At 34.3% G+C, this 24,491-nt stretch overlaps 1 protein-coding gene and 1 pseudogene across 2 annotated transcripts in view; both read left to right on the top strand.

The window, feature by feature from the left end:
• Positions 1-3,609, top strand: part of LOC107723219 (phospholipid hydroperoxide glutathione peroxidase, mitochondrial-like) — an 8,030-nt gene extending 4,421 nt beyond the window's left edge. For both annotated transcript variants that reach the window (XM_016531774.1, XM_016531775.1), the window contains exons 3-7: positions 622-766; positions 2,292-2,443; positions 2,655-2,679; positions 2,767-2,826; positions 3,468-3,609. In XM_016531774.1, coding sequence (XP_016387260.1) covers positions 622-766; positions 2,292-2,443; positions 2,655-2,679; positions 2,767-2,826; positions 3,468-3,500 — 415 coding nt within the window. In that variant the 3' untranslated portion in view covers positions 3,501-3,609. The remainder of the gene's footprint in view (positions 1-621; positions 767-2,291; positions 2,444-2,654; positions 2,680-2,766; positions 2,827-3,467) is intronic.
• A 1,947-nt stretch (positions 3,610-5,556) lies between these two features.
• The window catches only part of LOC107723216 (phosphatidylinositol 4-phosphate 5-kinase type-1 gamma-like), a 48,731-nt pseudogene continuing 29,796 nt past the window's right edge, over positions 5,557-24,491 (top strand).

Here is a 24,491-nt window from a genome sequence, read left to right as displayed (position 1 = left end):
ACGCATCGATTCGCTACAGGAGGCCTTTGTTCACCCCCCGGAGCCGTGTGAGACGCTTTTTTTAATGGATGGGCGATTTTTATTTAAGTTCTTTTGGACTGAAGCAATGCAACACCCGCTGAGTGTCATTAAACGGCTTGAAAGATCAAAGACAATTTTTAATATAACTCTGCCTGGATTCGTCTGAAAGAAGAAAGTCACATACACCTAGGATGCCTCGGGGGTGAGTAAAACGCAGCCTAATTATCATTTTTGGGTGAACTAACCCTTTAAGTTAAAAACGTCTTGATGGATTTGTTGATCAGCTGTTTGGACTCTCATTCTGACGGCACCCATTCACTACAGAGCATCCATTGCTGAGCAAGTGATCGAATGCTACATTTCTCCAAATCTGATGAAGAAACAAACTCATCCTAATCTTGGATGGCCCGAGGGTGAGCACATTTTCAGCAGATTTCCATTTTTGGCTGAACTGTTCCTTTAACAGCTGTCCTCACCCACATTATACTCCTAATGCTCATTCTTCATTGTGCATGAAATTATTTTTAGTCCTTGGCCGAGTGTAATCTTGCTCTATGAATCTGGGTCGTGGTGTCTGAAGTGTGTTTGTGTGTGTTTCAGGGGTTATGTGTGCATCATCACTAACGTAGCCTCTAAATGAGGTAAGACTCCTGTAAACTACACTCAGTTTGCGGCAATGCACGCCACGTACGCTGAGAAAGGTTTACGCATCCTGGGCTTCCCCTGCAACCAGTTTGGAAAGCAGGTATGTACAGCAATAAAATGCCAATTTGTAGTGCATTATATACTTTATTCTGTGTACTGCATAGTACACTATGCAGTATTTTAAAGAGTGATATTGTATGATATAGTGACTCCACATGACCTGATTACGTTGCATGTTTAATCCAGTGAGTGGTGTTCAGTTTGCATCTCGGAAGTGATTTTATTTTTGCTTTTTGTTCCAGTTTTGTGTAAAAATGGTTAATGAGTCAAGAAAGAGTAAATATTGAAATCTTTAATATTGCTTCAGGTTCATTTGCAATTCAAGCATGTTGCATTATGGGATACTGAATTCCATGCATACAGAAAATTAGCATTCTATGCAATGCATACTTGCTGCAGAAGAAGGAAGACTTAGCAGTGGCATTATATTGTGAATGAAAACACTTTCAGTCCTGAACATTTGTTCTTTAATGAAATGTAGCAGACTGTAAGAGCGTTCGCTGTCATGACTGTAAGTAGGTCACACGAGTGAAGCTGTAAGTGGATTATTTTGTGTTGTGGGGTGAGATTTAATCTTACAAGAGATACAAAATTCATTTATTTGCATTATCAGTCTTCATTTTAATTTTAGTTTTTTGTAAATTTAATATGTGCTTCTGTCAATTTAAATGGGTTTTGGGTTTTTTAATATTATTTTTAGGTTTATTTTTGTTTTAGTTTAAATTTTTTGGTCACAAGTTTGGTCATATACACACACACACACAGTGTATATACACTACCGGTAAAAAGTTGGGGATCAGAACGATTTTTAATGTTTTTTACAGGAGTTTCTTCTGCTCATCAAAGCTGCATTTATTTGATCAAAAATACAGGAAAAAATGTAATATTGTGAAATATTATGATGTAAAATAACGTTTTTCTATTTTAATATACGTAATAACATTTTGCAAGATTACTGTTTTTTTTTCTGTATTTTTGATCAAATAAATGCAGCCTTGATGAGCAGAAGAGACTTCTTTAAAAAACATTACAAGTCTTACTGATCCCAAACTTTTGACCGGTAGTGTATATATATGTGTATGTGTGTGCATTTATTTATTTAATATGTGTGTGTGTGTGTGTATTTATTTATTCATTTAATTTTATTTCAACTTTATTTCAATTACATGTTCAATTACATCTTTATTTAAATTAAATGTTTTTAATAGTTTTAGTTTACAGACAAATGTATTTTGCTTAAAAAATGAATGTGCAAAACACTGTGTGCTGTTAGAGTTCTTAATATTACAGTGTTCTTCAAACATTCTGATTTAAGTTCAAAGAAAATCTCCCTCTGACTCTCACAGAATGTTCAGCGTCAGAATGTAACAGGCGGCGATGATGTCATCACAATATTTGCATACGGAACTGTGAATGACTGATCTTCCCTGCATATTATTAAGCATTTATAGCCACTTTAACTTGATTGTCACAGTACTCAAACGCTCCTCACAGACTTACAATGGTTCTTCAGCTTTAAGTGTTCAGTTTTGTAATCCAGCAGCGAGGTGTTGTGTGTTTTACAGGAGCCTGGAACAGAGGCGGAGATCAAGGAGTTTGCCAAAGGCTACAACGCAGAGTTTGAGCTCTTCAGTAAGATCGAGGTGAACGGCGACGGGGCTCATCCGCTCTGGAAATGGATGAAGGAGCAGCCCAAAGGCAGAGGAACTCTGGGAAAGTGAGTCTGACTGGTTTGTTTATTCTTAGTTGTCACTTATTCTCTTATGCAAATTTGCAGAAATATATTTTTTTTACGATGAAGGGCTGTGTAATTCTTTAATGTATGGAATCGGACATTTTTACTGAAGATGTATTATGTCTTTTTAAATTGATGAACTTACTCTGTAATGCACTGATCATTTGGCATGAAACTGTTTTTATTTCCGCAGCAACATCAAGTGGAATTTCACTAAGGTAACACTGCTTTTTTAAATAGTTGTGTGTTAATAGATGGTATTATTCTCTGATTCTCTGACCTCATAACTGTTGTTTTTATCATAGTTCCTCATTAACAGAGAAGGTCAGGTTGTGAAGAGGTACGGACCGATGGACGATCCAAGCGTAAGTCGATTAAAAAATAATTTCACCCAAAAATAACATTGTGTCGTCATTTAATCAGCCTAATGTCATTCCAAGTCATATAGGTTTGAAGCGGCATAAGGGTGAATAAATAGTCCATCTGAGAAAAATTTACTTGAGAAAATTGTGTTTGTTTAAATGTTTTAAATTTTATTAGGTATAATTACATTTATTTTATTAAATATATATTTTTTTTAATTATGGATTTATAACATAATTATAATATACATAACATATGAATTTATTAAATGTAGTAAAATTTAAATAAAATTATATACAATTTGTATAATGTGTCTGTTTAAAAAATTAGAAATGCATAACATTTTTAAATTCATTGCATTTGTATTTGTTTTAAATTTTATGAAACAAATTTTGTAGATCTATAAAATTAAACAATTATTGATTTTATTAAATTAATTTGTTTGTTTTAAATTGTATAAAAAATTTAAATATTTTTCTATTTATAAAAAATGAAGCTACATTTATTAAATTTATTTGAATTTGTTTAAATTTTTATAAATTAAATAAACAATTACATTTATTTTATTCATTTTATTAAATGTATAATAATTAAAGATGAAATAAAATAAAAAAATAAAGTCCCATGTTTTTTGTCCCATCAGGTTGTTGAAAAGGATCTTCCCAAGTACCTGTAGCCGTTTGGATCAGACCCGATCTCCGTCCCATGTGTTTGTAGATGTGCGTCTCCTCTCTGGTCCATGGCTGGATGTTGGCAGGGTGAAGCCCAGATGTGTGACGGCCGTTCCTCAATGGAGAGTCCCCACTTTTCACAAAAACAAACCTGTGTGTGTGGTTTTTCAAGTGTATTGTAGTTTGAGTGTCACCCGGTAGAGAGCGGTATTTTCCCATTTAAAAACTGCAGTGTTTTCCTAAAGTGTTTTTTTTTTTCAGTAAATGTTTTATTGTAGTTATTAATTATTATTTAATTATATTATTATTATTATTTAATTTTATATTAGTATTATTTGATAAATTATTCATTACCTCCCTTGCAAATTCCATTTCGAGAAACCCTGAAATAACTTAATAAATCAAATGAAATTTATTTAAATTAATGAAGTGGAATCATGACTGCTAAAAATCAGCATTAAATACAAAAATAGCTGTAATGCACAAGACTTGACATAACTTATGCATTTTACATTAAAAATGATTTGGGTGGCTGATGGCAAATAATGAGATAGAAGAAGGAAATTCACTTTTTTCCCTTTACGTTTTTAATATTTGGGATATTTTGTTGCCATTTTTGCCTAGTTATGTTAGTATAATTTATAACAATAGTTTTTATTAAAATTTTGAATATTTTTTTAATCCTTTCAGTTTTGATTGTATTTATTTATTTTGTAGTTTTATGCTTTTGACTTTAAGTATTACTATTTGATTAATTTTTTTACGTTTTTCTTTTTTTTATTTTTTTATTTCCAGTTAGTAATTTTAGTAACAAAAATTATTAATGTTGCTTTGATAACTAACTTAAATAAGTTTACATTTTTCTTCTTAAATGTAATTTTATTTCAGCTGTATTTTAACAAAAATGTTTTGTCAATTTTCTGACCCTTCATGCGGATTGTCCCCTCTAAGTCTCTTGATAGTCACCTTGAATAAATAACTTTAGTTGATAAGCGTCCTGAACGTGTGTGTGTGTGAGTGAGTGAGTGTGTGAGAGTGTGAGTGTGTGTGTGTGTGTGTGTGTGTGAGTCGCCTATGGAGAGTCCCCACTTTTCACAAAAACAAACCTGTGTGTGTGGTTTTTCAAGTGTATTGTAGTTTGAGGGTCACCCGGTAGAGAGCGGTATTTTCCCATTTAAAAACTGCAGTGTTTTCCTTTTTTTTTATGGTAAATTTGTCCTCTCACTATTTAATTTACTGGAAAATTGGAGGCTTTTATAGTGCTTTAAACTTAAATAATATTTAAATGAAATGCCTTTATTGCAGCATATGTACATTCCTCCGTGGGTGACGTCATTGTGAAAGGCGATACTCGGGTGACGTCACTGCTGCGCGGACTCGCTCACGCGCCGCACCGCGGACCCGGATCATGACGCGCGCTCCGTGTTTCCTTGCTTTGGTTCGCGTTGACGCTCCGCGGCTCGCTTGATCCGGATCCGATGGAGGGAGCCGCGGCCGGAGGATGCGCGGCGGAGGACGCGGACTCGCTGATGGATGCTGCAGATCTCGGTATGCGGGGGGTCTTTTACATTCAGGCTTCTGTTGCACATCGATTCAATGCATATAAATGGTTTTCCATACAAACATACTAGGTTTAAAATTATTATCTTATAATAGTCATGTTGGAAGTACCTGACAGTACCAGGGTTATGAATATGTTAATCGAACAGTACCATGGCCATTACGCCTATGGAGAGTCCCCACTTTTCACAAAAACAAACCTGTGTGTGTGGTTTTTCAAGTGTATTGTAGTTTGAGGGTCACCCGGTAGAGAGCGGTATTTTCCCATTTAAAAACTGCAGTGTTTTCCTTTTTTTTTTATGGTAAATTTGTCCTCTCACTATTTAATTTACTGGAAAATTGGAGGCTTTTATAGTGCTTTAAACTTAAATAATATTTAAATGAAATGCCTTTATTGCAGCATATGTACATTCCTCCGTGGGTGACGTCATTGTGAAAGGCGATACTCGGGTGACGTCACTGCTGCGCGGACTCGCTCACGCGCCGCACCGCGGACCCGGATCATGACGCGCGCTCCGTGTTTCCTTGCTTTGGTTCGCGTTGACGCTCCGCGGCTCGCTTGATCCGGATCCGATGGAGGGAGCCGCGGCCGGAGGATGCGCGGCGGAGGACGCGGACTCGCTGATGGATGCTGCAGATCTCGGTATGCAGGGGGTCTTTTACATTCAGGCTTCTGTTGCACATCGATTCAATGCATATAAATGGTTTTCCATACAAACATACTAGGTTTAAAATTATTATCTTATAATAGTCATGTTGGAAGTACCTGACAGTACCAGGGTTATGAATATGTTAATCGAACAGTACCATGGTATTCACACTAAATACAATCACTGACTGTTTTTCTGCCATAGCACTATTTTTATTCTAAGTGGTATAATGTTTAGATTGTTTATGTTCATGTAAATTGCATTGCTGTAGGAACATAGCATGGAAAGACATCATTTTACCATGGCATAAGGCAATCAGTACCTTAGTATATTAAAATACCATGGTTTTGTCATCAGATCTCATCACTGAATCATGATACTGCTACACTACATTTTTTAAGTGACATAAGATTTGTGTTATATATATATATATATATATACGTTTTGTGTGTGTGTAAATAGATATAAATCCATGTATTTTACCCAACACCATGGTATTCTTTACCATGGCAATCTTCAAAGTACTACAGGACATGAATATCAGATTTATTAATATCAGAATCAGAATGAGCATTTGTTAGACCAACACATTTTGATATATTTAGAATCTTATATTGTTTATATAGGCTATGCATATATGTATTTATATATATATATATATATATATATATACATATATGTATTTATATTTCTGTATACATTATTAATCTTCTGTTAATTTTAATGTAGATGGACTAATGTAGAAGTAAAAATTCAGATTTGTTCCTCATTATTATTAAATATTATTTTATAAAATATAAGATGTTTATGTGTACAGATCGTAATGTATAGATGCAGTGTGTGTTTATCTGTAGGGGACGTGTGTGTTAACATCATGTGAATGTCAGTCCGAGTGTGTCCTTCAAATGCAAACTCAAAGTCAGTCTGAGTAATAATGCTCTGAAGTGTCTCGCTGAGCTGGACAGTGTTGCCTTGTGTTGACAGCTGTTCCTGTAGAATATCCTGTTGAGAACACACAAACAGGGGTCTCTTTCAGGTCCTGTGGGCATGATTTTAGCTGCTCGGTGCTCGGCTGCTAATCCTGTTTTTTAGCCACGGTTTTCCGCACTCAGCGTTCCTGTTCATCACGGATTCAGAGCGTGTGCCACCGTCACATGATCGTCTCTTCTGTCTGTTGATGTTCAGTATTACTGTAGTGCTGACACAGCATAGGGAGCTGTACAGTTTGATATTCCTGCTGCAGCTCTGATGAGAAGAAGATGAGACTTAATGGAGGTCTCGGTTATGCTTCGTTCAAATTTGAACCTTGTATCAGAAGTTTCTGCTAAATTCTATTGGAGCAATAAAAATGCCGTAAGAGAACAGCTGTGAAATGCATATGGAGAGCAGTTCTGATTATTCAATGAGAAATCATTGAGTTCATGTTGAGATCTCTGACTTTTCATTGCAGACTTCAGTGTCTCATTGTTGAGATCTCTTCTGAAATACTAGAGGAGACTCATGTGAGGTTTCCCAAAAAAAAAAAAAAAAAACTATGAAAAGCAGAATGCAGCCTTTTTTCTCCATCTGACCTCTTTGCTGTCTCTGAGAAATAAGTGAGACAGATATATAGGGGGCATCAAGCATTTCTCATCAGAGTTAATAAAATGATCAGGGTGTTTAAGAGAAACATCTGAAAGTTTGTACTTGAGACTTGAATTAAAAACTCATTTATGTCTCCTGAGCTTTGAAAGTTCAACGTATGAGCAATGCAATGTAATAAAATCCTCTGGGTTCTGGCAAATCTGAAACTCTAGAGGAGACATACACAAGATTAAGGAGGTCTTTTTCTAAGCAGAAACATCTGAGAAGTAAGATCCTCTAGTTTGATCGGGCAAATCTAGAGGAGAAAGATACGAGACTGCTGAGATCGTTTTCTCTGGAGAAACATCTGAGAAGCAGTAGACTTCAGCAATAGTTTCCATTAGCTCTCCATTTAATTTCATTCCTCTTAAGAAGAAATGCTGCCAAGTGAGTGATTCTGTATTAGAAATGTGATCCCGTTTGTTTCTGTGTGAGCAGTGTGTGTTTGCAGCACAGACAGATGCTCTTCACGTTAAACCTGCTCTCAGATCAGATCTTATCCTGGAAAATAAAGCTGGCCTCACGTCATTCTGTCCGAGATCACAGTCAAATTTGGACAAATGCATGCATTTAAAGCTCCGTAGAAGCATATCAGGCAATCGCAGGAAGGAAACGGGCGTTTCGGGATGCATTATGGGAGGAAGCACATCAAATATGTGTTGCTGAACACGTTCCAGGATTCAGAAGATCTTGCTCTTGTTCTTAATAGTTGTCTGCTTGACAATGTTGCACTGAAGTCATATCGTAGATTAGTGGTTTTTAACTGGTTTTTCTAATGACCAAAATCCAGAACTAAACAGTTTGTTTTTTGAAAGTAACATCAAACACTGACGTTTATGAATATTGCTACATTTTTTTCTCCCTTTAAAAGCTGATTTAAAAGTCTAACACTTCACTTCAAGCCTTTATATACAGTATATAATACATTATAAAAAAATATATTTAATGCATTAATTTGATGACTTATGCACATTTTTGTGCATTGCATGAGCTCATGAATAATTGTAGCCACAGTTAATGCATGGTAATACTTCATAATAATAATGCTTTTTGTCACACCTTTAAGTATAATGCATTAAAACACAACAAACAACCAGTTTCAGATGCAACAAAGAGTCTGCATAATGCATTTTAACTTATTCATGAAAATATGTAATGCACCAAACACATTCTAAATACCTTTGGTAATGCATTATACAGAAAGGTTTCAAGTGCTACCGTCTTTATTCTGCTATTATAAATATGCATGATTATAGGATTTCTAGCATCTTGTTTTTTGCCTTCAGAACAGTCCCATGAGCAGTTTTTGGGTCGTGAGATCTAAAGGAGTTGAGCTGAAGCGAATGGCGTGTTGTGTGCCGTTTGTTTGGAGAGTAGAGGCCAATGGCTGTAGTCCAGACTCAGTAGGTAACCTGAGCTGTGTGTGCTCAGACATGCTCGTACCTGTACCACAGATTTACATGCTGTCCAGATCCGCTCCACACGGTTAGGAAACGCAAGAACAGCCGTATAGGCCAGATGAGTTTAGGTAATTTACAGCATGTGAAGTCAGGTGAAGGTTATTGTGAGATCTTGAGCTTCAGAGATGTGAAGCAGACTCCCGGAGGGAATTAAAGGCTGGATTTCATTCCCAGCGTCAGGGCTTGTTTTGATGAAGGAATGCAGTTTAGTCAGTTGCTCATCGGTGTTCTGAGTTAATCATAAAGCTGGTTTTCTGAAGAAACCGCAGTGCTTTCGTACCATGTACACTGTAAAAAGTAATCACTGAATCTACTTAAGAAAAGCGAGTAAACACAACTGATTTTTACAAATTTGTTGAGTTTACTTAATTACACTGTGTTATGTGAACTTTCAGGTGGATGCTATGAGGTATACACAGAGACAGAAATCTTTTCTATGCTATCTGGAGGTAGTCTCTATTGAAGCAACGTCATTGTTTGTTAGCCTGTGCCGCTTCTTTTGGGAACATGGATAATGACATGGCTAATCAATAAAATACTTTTATTCCACTTGTGTTACAGCTTACTTGAGAAATTTAAGGCAATTTTTTTTTTTTTTTATTAACTCAAAAATGATAAACTAATTTGCCTGAGAAATTTGAGGCAATCAGTTTCCACAGGTTTTCCAAGTAAGTTCAACTCATTACTTTTTACAGTGTGTGAGGCCCGTTAATAAACCCTACAGGAACTAGAAGATTGGCAGCCAACATATAAAGGGAATTCCGTTCTTCATCCCGGTGAGAAATGCAAACGGAGAACAGTCTAGGTCAGCCAATATAAAATCCATTTCCTTTTCTCCCAAATTCCGTGCGTTCCATTTGAATTTTTCAGGTTTGATTACATTTTTATTATCAGAAATTGTGTTTTATAAACTGAATTCATCAAATTAACTATTTAATAATTTACTAGAATTGTAACAATAATAGGGCCATATGAAATGTATATTGCTTATTTCTAGAAATTTTGTTTATTTTATTTATTCTGTTTTAAGAATGAATATAGATTTATCAAAAATGGTGGTAATCAAATGAATACATAAAACTAACTGTTTAATTAATCTTTTCAAATGTAATCAAATGACATTTGAAGTTTTGAACAATTCCATTTTTTGGCAAAGTGCTGCATAACAGGTTTTCTGTTAAATTTAAACATGGACAAAAATGGTGTGATATTCCTTAAAACAAATCATGTTTTAATAAACTGTATTATTATTGTTATTTTTAATTATTTCTTTGAGTACATTCTACTGTACAACAGTAATATATTTCTGCTATAATTTAAGTTAAGCCAAACTTATTTTGTCAGGCTGCAGTGAAGAGCTTTGAACAAAAATCTGACAAAAATTGCATGCAAACTTCATATTAAATGGCAGGTTTTTTGCAGTTTAATATTTGCATACTTGTTTATATCACAATTTGATTAAGTGTACTGTCACACTTTTGTTGTGTTCTGTGACCCAGTTTTCCCTCATGTTTGATTGTGTCATTTATTTCAGGTGTGTCTGGTTAATTATCCTCGTTTGCTCCACTATATTAGTTGTGTTCTGGTCTCTGTTTTTTTCGTCCGGTCTACTGCGTCCCTACGTGTGTCTCCTGTCTGTTCTGTCCTGGATTTACTCTTGTGTGGATTTATTAAAGACTATTTGCATTCATCTTTGTGCGTTTATCTCAAACGTGCCAAATTCCATCTGCGTTATACAGTAATGGATTTTGTGATTCCATCCGCGTTGTAAGATCTGAATGTTTTTCAAAGTTGTCGCTCTTTTTAAACAATGAATTTGAATGACTTTTCCGGTGATTTATGATTTACTGAATAAGAATCAAGGAAAATAATTTAGAAAAATATTTTGTACGCAATTTTTACCCGAGCTTGGCGTAACTAGAAAAGTGCATATTGATTATAAAAACCATGGAGTTTTAGGATTTTATTGATTTTTTTTTTTTCCATGACCTTTCCACTTTTAAACTTGAGCTTTGTATATCCAGGTTTTCCAAGACTATGGGAATTCTGGATTCTTCAAAGAAAAGAACGGTTGTTGAGGGGTTGAAATATTAAAATAAGAAATATTGTAGTTGTTTTTGCTCTTTTTAATGCTTTTCTAGTGTGTTTTATTGTTTCTTAACAGCCTTTGTAATTCAATGCAAGTCGTTGCTTTTGTGAAACAGTGTTTCTGGTCAAACCTTGTTGACTAAAAAGCATTGTGTACAGAATTCCTAAAGACATTTCTGTCAGAATTTGGAAGCCTGTTCAAATCTAGTCAAAAGTCCACCGTCCCAGATAAGACTGCAGATTTTGGCATTTGTGAGTTTCATCTCGTCAAATATTTAAAAGATACAAGACTTTTGTTTCAGACACTTAATAGAAAGTAAATAAGATGTCATTGAGCACAGCTGTCTTCAGCCTGTACTTGTGGACTTTAGCGCTTAATAATGTCTCAGTATTTATGAAAAAAAATGACTCGAGTTAAATCAAGTTTCTCCACGAAACTTCTTAAAGACCTTGAAGTCTCAAACTGTGCTCAGATCAGGGTTATAACAAATAACTCAAACTAAGACCATAAAGTAAAACCATAAATCATTCACTACTTGAAATAAAATAAAATAAAATAATGTTTTTTCTTATATTTCTTTTGGTTTTATTTTATTTCATCTAGTTGCCAATGCAACATTTCTGATTTTCATTTAGTCATCATTAACTTTCTGTACTAAAATAACTAAAAATGAAATAAAAATGTATAAAAAAAATTGACATTTTCAAAAAAGAACAAAAACTAATAAAATGACAAAAACATTACTAAATCTTTTAAATTAAAATGAGAAAATATAAAATTAAAACTAATTCAAAGTATTAATACAATCTATCTGATACAAAAAATCTGGCTATTAATGTTTTGAAGTTAGCTTTTATTTTTATATTTTAGGTTTTCATTTTAAATGTAGTTTTAGAAATTGTATGTGCTTTTGTCATATTTATTATTTTTTTTATATATATATTTCTTTTAAGCTTTAATGTAGTGCAATTTTATTTTTTTAATATAAACTTATTTTGTTTCAGTTATTTGCCAAGGCAACCATTTTAATTTTTTTATTAATTATAAATAATTTTTTTAAAAGTTTTTTGTCTAAAATGTATTAATTTCAGCTGTATTTAAATTAACATTTTTAAAATAGTAAAAAAAAAAATTACAACACTGTTTTGAGGTATAAATTCAGTACCTGTAGTAAAGATAGATGATTAGTTGGAGTGATGATTAATAATGTCGTGTGTCTTCGATTGAACATGAGCTGCGTGTTTCATGTTGCCATGGCGTCCACGGCGACGGCTCGTGTGTCAGTGCACATGACATCAGCGACATTCACTTCATGTGTGTTTACCCTCCCAAACCATGCTAAACAACTGTTTCTAGGGTGCTCTAGCTTGTTGCTAGGCAGTTGCTAGGGTGGTTTGATATTTACACTATTATTCAAAAGTTTGTGGTCGGTAAGATTTTTTTTTTCGCACCAAAGCTGCGTTTATTTGATTAAAAATACAATAAAAACAGTAAAATTATTAAATATTATTAGAATGTAAATAATATATAAATATTTATTATATTTTATTTCTTTTTTTCAATTAAAAAAAATATTTTTTTATAGTTTTAGTTAACAATAACAATACTGATACAATGTATTTTTGCTGATTTACTATATTTACAATATCATATAATGTATTATGCTTTTACTATCAAATACCATCACTGTTCTGTGGTATTTGAGATTCTAATGTAGTTTAAGTTTTTTTTTTTTACTGTATTTTGATACTTTCACTGCAAAGGTCAGGAGTGTTTGTACACATTCGACATGATTAATCATTGTGAAACTGCTATTAGATCCAGTTGAGTTTCAGCTTGGTTCAGGGGTTGTTTGACTCAGAAGTCAGAAGGCTTGATTTCACAGTGAAAGCGGAGAGTTGTGATGAAATGTTTTATTTGGCTGGTCTAGACTTGCTGTGCTTTAAAGTGCTCTTGATTTACCGGCATGTGAAGCTCAAATCAGGACACGCTCGTGTCTCAACGCTGTATTTAACCGCTCAGACTGTTTTTTTATTCTGATTTCTCTATAACTGAGTTGGTGTTGTTATGACGCAGTAAGCAGGTTGACTCTAGTTGATGATTAATCTGTCAGACTCAACGTGACTGAAGTGAAGCTGACCTGTTAAACATCAGTTTACAGATATATTGTACAGTGCTACAGTAAGGCAATATTTCAAATAATACATTAATGTGTTTATAAAACATTGGATTATAATGCTGTTGATCATTTTATTATATTAGGAGTACGTTCTCATTTAAATGACATTTAATGAACCATTATGTGAGCAAACACTTTTAGCATCAGAAGGTTCTGGCGCGAGTGTGTGTGTGTGTGTGTGTGTGTGTTTACTGTCCTGACCTTAATCCCAGCACGTTCCAGTACAGTCTGACGGTGACCAGAGATTGTTATTACCGTCGCCGGAACTTTCCAGTCTGGTTAATTTTGAGTAAAAAAAAACATACTGTCATGTCACTTACTTTACCATGGTGAAATGTGTGTCTGGTGTGTGTTTTCATTTATTCATTGTCATCGTATTTGCACCAGGAATTTCCCATTTAGACATGAAATCGTTTGGTTGTTTGTTCGTTCATTTGTTTGTTTGATATATTATTCTCTATATCTTTGTATCTATCGATCTATCGGTCTGTCTGTCTGTCTGTCTGTCTGTCTATCTATCATCTATCTGTCTGTCTATCTATCTATCTATCTATCATCTATCTGTCTGTCTATCTATCTATCTATCTATCATCTATCTGTCTGTCTATCTATCTATCTATCTATCATCTATCTGTCTGTCTATCTATCTATCTATCTATCATCTATCTGTCTGTCTATCTATCTATCTATCTATCATCTATCTGTCTGTCTATCTATCTATCTATCTATCATCTATCTGTCTGTCTATCTATCTATCTATCTATCATCTATCTGTCTGTCTATCTATCTATCTATCTATCATCTATCTGTCTGTCTATCTATCTATCTATCTATCATCTATCTGTCTGTCTATCTATCTATCTATCTATCATCTATCTGTCTGTCTATCTATCTATCTATCTATCATCTATCTGTCTGTCTATCTATCTATCTATCTATCATCTATCTGTCTGTCTATCTATCTATCTATCTATCATCTATCTGTCTGTCTATCTATCTATCTATCTATCATCTATCTGTCTGTCTATCTATCTATCTATCTATCATCTATCTGTCTGTCTATCTATCTATCTATCTATCATCTATCTGTCTGTCTATCTATCTATCTATCTATCATCTATCTGTCTGTCTATCTATCTATCTATCTATCATCTATCTGTCTGTCTATCTATCTATCTATCTATCATCTATCTGTCTGTCTATCTATCTATCTATCTATCATCTATCTGTCTGTCTATCTATCTATCTATCTATCATCTATCTGTCTGTCTATCTATCTATCTATCTATCATCTATCTGTCTGTCTATCTATCTATCTATCTATCATCTATCTGTCTGTCTATCTATCTATCTATCTATCATCTATCTGTCTGTCTATCTATCTATCTATCTATCATCTATCTGTCTGTCTATCTATCTATCTATCTATCATCTATCTGTCTGTCTATCTATCTATCTATCTATCATCTATCTGTCTGTCTATCTATCTATCTATCTATCATCTATCTGTCTGTCTATCTATCTATCTATCTATCATCTATCTGTCTGTCTATCTATCTATCTATCTATCATCTATCTGTCTGTCTATCTATCTATCTATCTATCATCTATCTGTCTGTCTATCTATCTATCTATCTATCATCTATCTGTCTGTCTATCTATCTATCTATCTATCATCTATCTGTCTGTCTATCTATCTATCTATCTATCATCTATCTGTCTGTCTATCTATCTATCTATCTATCATCTATCTGTCTGTCTATCTATCTATCTATCTATCATCTATCTGTCTGTCTATCTATCTATCTATCTATCATCTATCTGTCTGTCTATCTATCTATCTATCTATCATCTATCTGTCTGTCTATCTATCTATCTATCTATCATCTATCTGTCTGTCTATCTATCTATCTATCTATCATCTATCTGTCTGTCTATCTATCTATCTATCTATCATCTATCTGTCTGTCTATCTATCTATCTATCTATCATCTATCTGTCTGTCTATCTATCTATCTATCTATCATCTATCTGTCTGTCTATCTATCTATCTATCTATCATCTATCTGTCTGTCTATCTATCTATCTATCTATCATCTATCTGTCTGTCTATCTATCTATCTATCTATCATCTATCTGTCTGTCTATCTATCTATCTATCTATCATCTATCTGTCTGTCTATCTATCTATCTATCTATCATCTATCTGTCTGTCTATCTATCTATCTATCTATCATCTATCTGTCTGTCTATCTATCTATCTATCTATCATCTATCTGTCTGTCTATCTATCTATCTATCTATCATCTATCTGTCTGTCTATCTATCTATCTATCTATCATCTATCTGTCTGTCTATCTATCTATCTATCTATCATCTATCTGTCTGTCTATCTATCTATCTATCTATCATCTATCTGTCTGTCTATCTATCTATCTATCTATCATCTATCTGTCTGTCTATCTATCTATCTATCTATCATCTATCTGTCTGTCTATCTATCTATCTATCATCTGTCTTTCTGTCTGTCTGTCTATCTGTCTATCTATCATCTGTCTGTCAGTCTGTCTGTCTATCTATCATCTATCTGTCTGTCTCTATCTATCACCAGTTCACTTTATTTTGCTATCCTCACTTGCATTTATGAACTATAGTGTCCTGCACCTACTAGTAAAAAAAAATCAAAAATTATATCTGGTGTCTGAATAATTTTTGGTTTGACTGTAATATGACAATGCAATACTGCATGCATAAACTCTATCAGCACCTCTTTGATTAAAAATAGGCTCATAACTTCATTCAGTTATGATTCTAAGATTGTTCCTCAAGTGCGTTTAGGATGCTGTGTTGCATTTCAAGGCAGTTTGGGGACAAACTTTTAGCTCTTTTATGTGCTGAAGTCATTAGTTTGACATTCACCTGGTTCATTATCTCGTCTCTGTCGCCTCGAGGCTTGCATCAGTCATTATATGTTCATAAAGCGTCCAGCGCCGGGATGAAGTTTGTCATGTTCTCCAGAGAACCGAACCGAACCGTCCATCACCGTCAGTAAACTGTGAGAATATGATTATTTAAGGTTTTATAAATGAACTAGTATGATTTCTGAATTGAATGTTAGACTATAAATGAGTGATGGCGGGCTGAAAGGACTCATGTTCTCTGGTTAAATTGGGCTGGTTTTGGTGACTGTGTGTTCATACAGAGGCAGGTTCCCTCAGGCTCTCGTGATGGACTGAGTTTAATGCGTTCAGACAGTTTGTGTCCTGACCGGCAGCCGGCTCTGCTGTTTTTTTCCTGATGTTTCAGGGTTGAACTGACTCTAGCACTGTTTCTGGGCAGAAATCACTCGTCTTTAGACATTTACAGTAGTTGCATCTACTATCCAGTGATAATTATCATGCTGTAAGAACTTTCATTTATGTCAGATTTACATTCAGTTAGCAGATGTTTTATCCAAATCAATTCATCGTATGGAAACAGTAGCAGCAAACTGCAAAAATATCTTCATATTTTTTAATAATTAGTGATATATATATATAGTCTTGTTTTTAAAAATCTTCACATTTTTAATTTTCTAGTCCCTATTTTTTGCCATTTAAAAGAATATTGAACTGCAATTGGCATTAAAAATATAATCTATATATAATCCCGAATAATAAGCATAATTGTAATTATTAGATTTTTTTGTTTTGTTTCAGCTTAATATATATATTCTTAAAAAAAATATAATATATATATATATATAGACACATACATACATGCGCATATATATGTATATGTGTATACCCATACATACACACACACACACATATATATATATATATATATATATATGTCTGTATATATATTTTTTTCTTGTTTTAAGCATAAAAAATCTTTAAATTCATTATTTTATGCAGCCATTTTTTTCAATTTAAAAGTACATTGCATGAAAACAAGATCACATTTCATTTTAAAATGAGAAATAGTAAGACTTACCGAATACTGTAATGATGATACACAATATCATATCCATAATATGTTACTATGATTGTTTTGGTTTTATGGACGTCTCATCATCTGCATAATATGCTGTTCAGAATATAAACTTTTTGATAAATACATTTATGAATCGAAAGTGAGAATATTACATGTTTTTTTTTTGTGCTTTTATTCTTCTTACTTCATGCGCCATACAGCCAGTTCATCTGTAGATCTGTAAAGATCATAAAATGAAATATGGCAATCATTCAGTACCTGCTCTTAAGTACTGTATTACCATCTATTAAAGTCCTCTAGTGTCTTGTTTAGTGACCAGCAATCATAGCTGCATTGAAATCATCATTTACACAGATGTACGTAAAGCGTCGTGAGCAGTTGGGTGTGAATCTCAAACAGTCTGTTGGCCTTCTCTCACAATGCTCATGGTGAGATCCAGTCTGTCACTGGACCAAATGAGACCATATACTCCTGTTTTATTCTTCACATTGCAGTTTTAAACAAGCATCCAGTATGCAGGACACATTTTATTGAGGTTTTCTTGACATCTGGCGACAGTCTGTGTGTTTCTACGTCTCATATTGATTAGTCATTTGAGGGAAGATTTTGTTGAGATCTTCTCTCAGGTCTAAATATATACAATCATCATGTGCTGGATGAGAAGTATGTGGTTTCTGAAGTATGTGGTATGTGAAGTATGTGGCCATGTGTAAATCTGTGTTTCTTGTGGTTTGTGTCTGTCTGTGTGTGTGTGTGTATGAGACTGTGCGTGTGTGTGTGACTGCGTGTGCGAGCGTGTGTGTGTGTGACTGAGCGTGTGTGTGTGTGTGTGTGTGTGTGTGTGTGTGACTGCGTGTGCGAGTGTGTGCATGTGTGAGTGTGAGTGTGTGTGTGCATGTGTAAGTGTGAGTGTGCATGTGTGTGTGTGTGTGTGTGATGTTATTGGCGCTGACAGTGTGAATGTGAGACTGTGCTACATTCGTTCGAGGTGCAAGACCCTCGGCACAAGTGTTTGCGTGATTCATCTAATGAGCTTTGACGTGTTGTTGTTTGTTAAAAACAAATTTCCTTTCCTTTGTTTTTTTAATGCGTGTGTGATGCAGTATTCAAGGATTCAGGTTTCAAGTCCTCAGTCAGTTCTTTGTTCACACCATCTTCTGTCACCTTGTTGTTAAAAAGATTTTTTCCGATTGCTTCCGCTTGTTTTGTTTTTTCATTCACTTCACATTATCTAGTACTGGAGATGGTTATCATTGTTATGATCTTGCAATTAATAATTCACCAATTAATATCAACATCAATAATAATATTAATATTAACAGTAATATTAATAATACAAATATTATTAATATTAATATTAGTAATATAGTATTCATAATTCTTTACCTACATTTTCCCTTCCTGCAGGAAATTTACTGCTGTACCAGATATTTAAATGACAAAATATGGAGGCCCATTTCTGTCACAAATCTGAATTGTCAGATTTTTTTATATAAAAATTTTGAGTTTATATCTCACAATTCTGTTTATATTTTGGAATTCTGACTATTTTTTCTCACAATACTGAGTTTAAATCTCACAATTCTGAATTGTCTTCTTAAAATTTGGAATTTATATATTGCAATTCTGTTTATATCTTGCACTTCTGTTTTTATATCTCAGAATTTTGAGAAACAAAGTCTGAATTGTGAGATGAAATGTCACAATTATCTTTTTTATATATTTTATTTCCATGGCGGTATTGGGCTTCTATGTATTTCCCTTCAAAATGGCACACTAACACTAGAAATTACAGAAACAAAATACACAAAATTACTGAAATAGTTTCAGGAAGATCCTATATGAATTTACTATGATTTTATGGTTTGTAATTTCGAAGGTACATTTTCATAAGCATATTATACAAAATAGCCCTGGCTGTTTTATTTATCTTCATCCATAATATATTTTTTCCCCTGTGGGAGTTTTGTTGTAATGCGGGTTTCTTCATGTCTCACTCTCGTCTCTTTCCATAGTTGATTCTGATCTGTGTGATATTTCAAGAGATAAAACCCTGCACTTTCAGATCAGACGCATCTAAAATGAACTGTAATTTCTGCGTTTTTTCACAGGCAAACACCTCCACATTTTCTCGTGAAGTGTAAAAATGTAGTAGCACTCTCTGTGGTTACCATGGTATCTTCTTGGCGAGGATGTTTTGCAGCGTTTTGTCCGTGTTTGGCCGCTGGTTCTGAAGCGTGTGTGAGAGGCAGAAGTGATTTTCTCAGCATGTTTGGCTGTATTTATGTCTCTCGCAGTCAGGTGACGGCTGCACATGTCATGTGTTTCCTCGGCTCTCATTATCTGCTCCTCGAGCACATGCATCTCCACGAGAGACCGCCAACAATACTGCATCTGCTCCCAAAACACACACACTTAAAGCTTTACAGAGGATATTCTTGATCTCACAAAATCTGTTCAAGAGCATGTCCATGTCGCGTTTAACCCTAAAATAAAAAAAAACAAAAAAAGATAAAAAAAATAAAAAAAACATACACATTGCATTTTATATAGTTTGTTCATTTATTTATTTTAGTAATATAAATGTTAAATATTATAAATAATTATAATAAAACAAATAACCAATTTTATAATCTCACAATTCTGAATTGTCTTCATAAAATTGTGATTTTATATATTGCAATTCTGTTTATATCTTGCACTTCTGTTTTTATATCTCAGAATTTTGAGAAACAAAGTCTGAATTGTGAGATTAAATGTCACAATTATCTTTTTTATATATTTTATTTCCATGGCAGTATTGGGCTTCTATATATTTCCCTTCAAAATGGCACACTAACACTAGAAATTACAGAAACAAAATACACAAAATGACTGAAATAGTTTCAGGAAGATCCTATATGAATTTACTATGATTTTATGGTTTGTAATTTCGAAGGTACATTTTCATAAGCATATTATACAAAATAGCCCTGGCTGTTTTATTTATCTTCATCCATAATATATTTTTTCCCCTGTGGGAGTTTTGTTGTAATGCGGGTTTCTTCATGTCTCACTCTCGTCTCTTTCCATAGTTGATTCTGATCTGTGTGATATTTCAAGAGATAAAACCCTGCACTTTCAGATCAGACGCATCTAAAATGAACTGTAATTTCTGCGTTTTTTCACAGGCAAACACCTCCACATTTTCTCGTGAAGTGTAAAAATGTAGTAACACTCTCTGTAGTAAATGTGGTTACCATGGTAAATTCTTGGCGAGGATGTTTTGCAGCGTTCTGGACTCTGGTTCTGGAGTGTGTGAGAGAGGCAGAAGTGATTTTCTCAGCATGTTTGGCTGTATTTATGTCTCTCGCAGTCAGGTGACGGCTGCACATGTCATGTGTTTCCTCGGCTCTCATTATCTGCTCCTCGAGCACATGCATCTCCACGAGAGACCGCCAACAATACTGCATCTGCTCCCAAAACACACACACTTAAAGCTTTACAGAGGATATTCTTGATCTCACAAAATCTGTTCAGGAGCATGTCCATGTCGCGTTTAACCCTAAAATAAAAAAAAAACAAAAAAAGATAATATATATGGAATTAAGACAATAAAGAAAAAAATGCCTTTTTCCTGTATCATTTGCATTGTGGCAATTAAATAGTTTTTTTCTGGAAAAATTAATGATGTATATTTTGTAAATAGTGAGTATTTATGCGTCTTAATAGTAATTTCAATTTTGCTGATTTTAAGTAAATAAATTAGTTGCATTACATTAGAGAGAATCACCACTGGATGGAAAATGTGTTTAAATGTCATAAAAATAATAAGAGATATAACACAAATTTATTGGTCTCAAAATAATCAGTCTTTAACTGTATTTATGTAAAACTTATTTTGTTATTTATTTTCTGTTGATTGTGTGCTAAAAATATGACCTGGCCATGTGTTGATGAGATTCATCCGTGTCCCAGGATGAAATGAAGACTTTTTTCAGCGCTGTATTGCTGCTCTAATTCCCCGTTATTAAATTGTCTCGCTCCTCTCGGGTGTAAAGCAGGTCAGTTCTGTTATCTTGCCGGCACGTGCTGAGGAATGATTGACAGGTTTACTGGCCTGTAGCTCCGCCCCCTCCCCTTGAATTCAGTGACAGAAACATGTGCAAGAAAAGCGCAGCGTGAAATAACTGCGAGGCTCAGAGCTGCAGACTCCCGCCGTTTGTCCTTGAACTGATATTCACACATTAACCAGTGTGTGTTCAGAATAGCAGACTCTTCATACTAGTTCTGCAGTATGTGTGTTTGGACTTTCTGTATACATACAGTGACATATTATAGTTCCCAAAATGTGCAGTTTACACTGTTTGGGTTAATGTATCCTACTTGACCTTCCGCTTCTTATGTGATGACTCAACTGGAAGTAATATAATGCATGATTTTAAACATGTCTTTCACGATTTATTATTTAATTAGACTGCCATAAGACATTTTTACAGAAAACTGCAAAAAAAATGTAAAATGATCATATTTATTTTAATGAATCAGACGTGCAACTTAATGAGGTCATGTGACAACATTGTTGCATACTGGTATTTTGCATGCTCTTTTTTTGCGCAGTAAGCATTCTAAACACTTGCTCACCAATATAGACTGTTATTAGGTTTATCTTTTATTGTTTTATTACCAAAGCCATTTTTATAAAATGATCTGCATTTGTCATAATGTCTCTTTTCTTCCTCTCCTCATTTCAGACGCTGCTTTTAAGAAGACCTACATAACTGAGGTGAAGCATCATTTATTATCTGTATATCAATAATTTGGGTCATACAACTCCAGTGTTACTTAATGCAGTCTTTGAGAAGAGTTAAGCATTCAAGTGTTTGGAAAATGTTTTTGATCTGAGGGTTCAGAAATTGAGATTTAAAGAAGTAATTCACCCAAAAATGAAGATTTGCTGAAAATGTGCTTAGGCCTTCCAAGATTAGGATGAGTTTGTTTCTTCAACAGATTTGGAGAAATGTAGCATTGCATCAGTGTCTCAGCAATGGATGCTCTGCAGTGAATGGGTGCCGTCAGAATGAGAGTCCAAACAGCTGATAAAAACATCACAATAATCCACAAGTAATCCACTCCACTCCAGACCATCAGTTAATGTCTTCAGAAGACAAAAGCTGAAACAAGTCCATTATTAAGACGTTTATACTGTCATTTATGGCCGTCAGAATGAGAGTCCAAACAGCTGATAAAAACATCACAATAATCCACAAGTAATCCACTCCAGTCCATCACTTAATGTCTTCAGAAGACAAAAGCTGAAACAAGTCCATTATTAAGATGTTTATACTGTCATTTATGGCTAAAATAGTCCATAATCTATAATAAGTCTTCCTCCAGTGAAAGTGGTCTGGTCTGAATCAGGAGAGAAATCTGCACAGATCAAGCACCGTTTACAAGCCAAAACAGCTCTAAACAAATATGTGGCTGGATTTTGATGTGAGAGACAACAGGAGATGCACTTTTTCACTGGAGGAAGAGTTATTATGGATTATGGACCTTTTGGCCAGAAGTGGTTTGAAGTTAAAAACATCTTAATGATGGATTTGTTTCAGCTTTTGTCTTCTCCAGATGTTAACTGATGGACTGGAGTGGTGTGTGGATTACTTGTGGATTATTGTGATGTTTTTATCAGCTGTTTGGACTCTCATTCTGACGGCACCCATTCACTGCAGAGCATCCATTGCTGAGACACTGATGCAATGCTACATTCATAAACAAAAACTTAAGCTAAATTTTCAGCAAATTTTCATTTTTGGATGAACTATTTCTTTAAGGTTAATTGAAGTGTCAACTTTATCTCAAATGTTTCTCCTAAAACTCCTCAGGAGAAATAAAAATAGACACAAATGAATCATATAGTATAGCGTTATAAGATGCATGTGGATAGCAGCTCAGATCATTTGGAGATCATCTTGGGAGATCAAATCTCCATTTAATCTCTTTGCTGTCTATGAGAAACAATTGAGACATATTAATGAGATCTCATTTGTGATTTTTCTTCTTCTCAGATGCCGTCGTCCTCGTGTCACTCCAGCTCCGGTCTTGAGAAGAAGATCGGTCACAGGCGGGTCGATGCATCCGGTGAAACCACCTACAAGAAGGTGCATCTTCAGTCACACATCAGCTTCACAGTGTCTCGAGCTCAATTGCAATCTGGTCAAATTCAATCACAATTTCCGTCATCTTTTACTTCAGGCTGTTGACATATACAGTGTGCTCCAAAAGTGTTCACGTTGGACATCTGGGATTTTTTTCTCATTTAATTCTGGAAATCATCAGACAGCTTTAGGATTTTAAAAACGACTTTTTGACTTCATTGCATATTGCATATACACGTACTACAGTATATATGATATAGCATGATTTATAGCTAATGAGACATTAAAATTGCCAAGTCTAATGACTTTATACACAAAAATTTCAGTAAATTAAAACATTACTGTGCATTGTCTATTGACACAAAGGGAACCTAACATTTTAGTAATTATTGGTGGTAATCTAAATTATTAAAATAAATTTAAAAAGTAGAATAAGGCATTAATATGTGCTTTATAAGTACTAATAAACAGCCAATATGCTAGTAATATGTATGTTAATAAGCAACTAGTTAATAGTGAGAATTGGAGAATTGGTGAGAATAAAGTGGGTTACACTTTATTTTAAGGTGTCCTTTTTAGAGTGTAATTATACATTTAAGTTCTGAGTAATATTAATTAACTACATGTACTTACTATATGGTTAGGATTAAGATTAAGGTTTGGCTTAGAGTTACTTGCATGTAATTATGCATAATTTATTGTTATTATAAACGTAAGTACATGTAACGTGTAACAAGGACACCTTAAAATAAAGTGCTACCATATATATTACATTTTTACAAAGACTTTATATTTATAGTTTGCTGTGTGGTCCCGTGTATGCTGCTCTGCAGTCAGTGTATGTCAGGGATTGTTGGACGTGTCAGAAGTGTTGGTTGTCTCGTGTGTCGACAGACGACTTCGTCTGCCCTGAAAGGAGCCATTCAGCTGGGGATCGGCTACACTGTGGGTAACCTGAGCTCCAAACCCGAGCGCGACGTCCTCATGCAAGACTTCTACGTGGTGGAGAGCATTTTCTTCCCCAGGTCTGTAAGAGAGAGTTCTGCTGCACCAGAGAGTTAAATCCATCTGTTCATATAGTCTCACTGCCAAAAGAAGTCTCTTCTGCTCATCAAGGCTGCATTTATTTGATCAACAATACAGGAAAAATGTAATAATGTGAAATGTTATTATGATGTAAAATAAAAAAATTCTATATTAATATACATTAAAATCTAATTTATTGCTGTGATCAAATCTGAATTTTCAGCATCATTACTGCAGTCTTCAGTGTCACATGATCTTCAGAAATCATTCTAATATGCTGATTTATTATCAGTG

Source organism: Sinocyclocheilus rhinocerous, unplaced genomic scaffold (assembly GCF_001515625.1).
Source record: "Sinocyclocheilus rhinocerous isolate Xijiao unplaced genomic scaffold, SAMN03320098_v1.1 scaffold2770, whole genome shotgun sequence".
NCBI classification, from domain to species: Eukaryota; Metazoa; Chordata; class Actinopteri; order Cypriniformes; family Cyprinidae; genus Sinocyclocheilus; species Sinocyclocheilus rhinocerous.
Note: the sequence above shows the minus strand (reverse complement) of the source record. Positions and strands in the feature narration are given on the sequence as shown.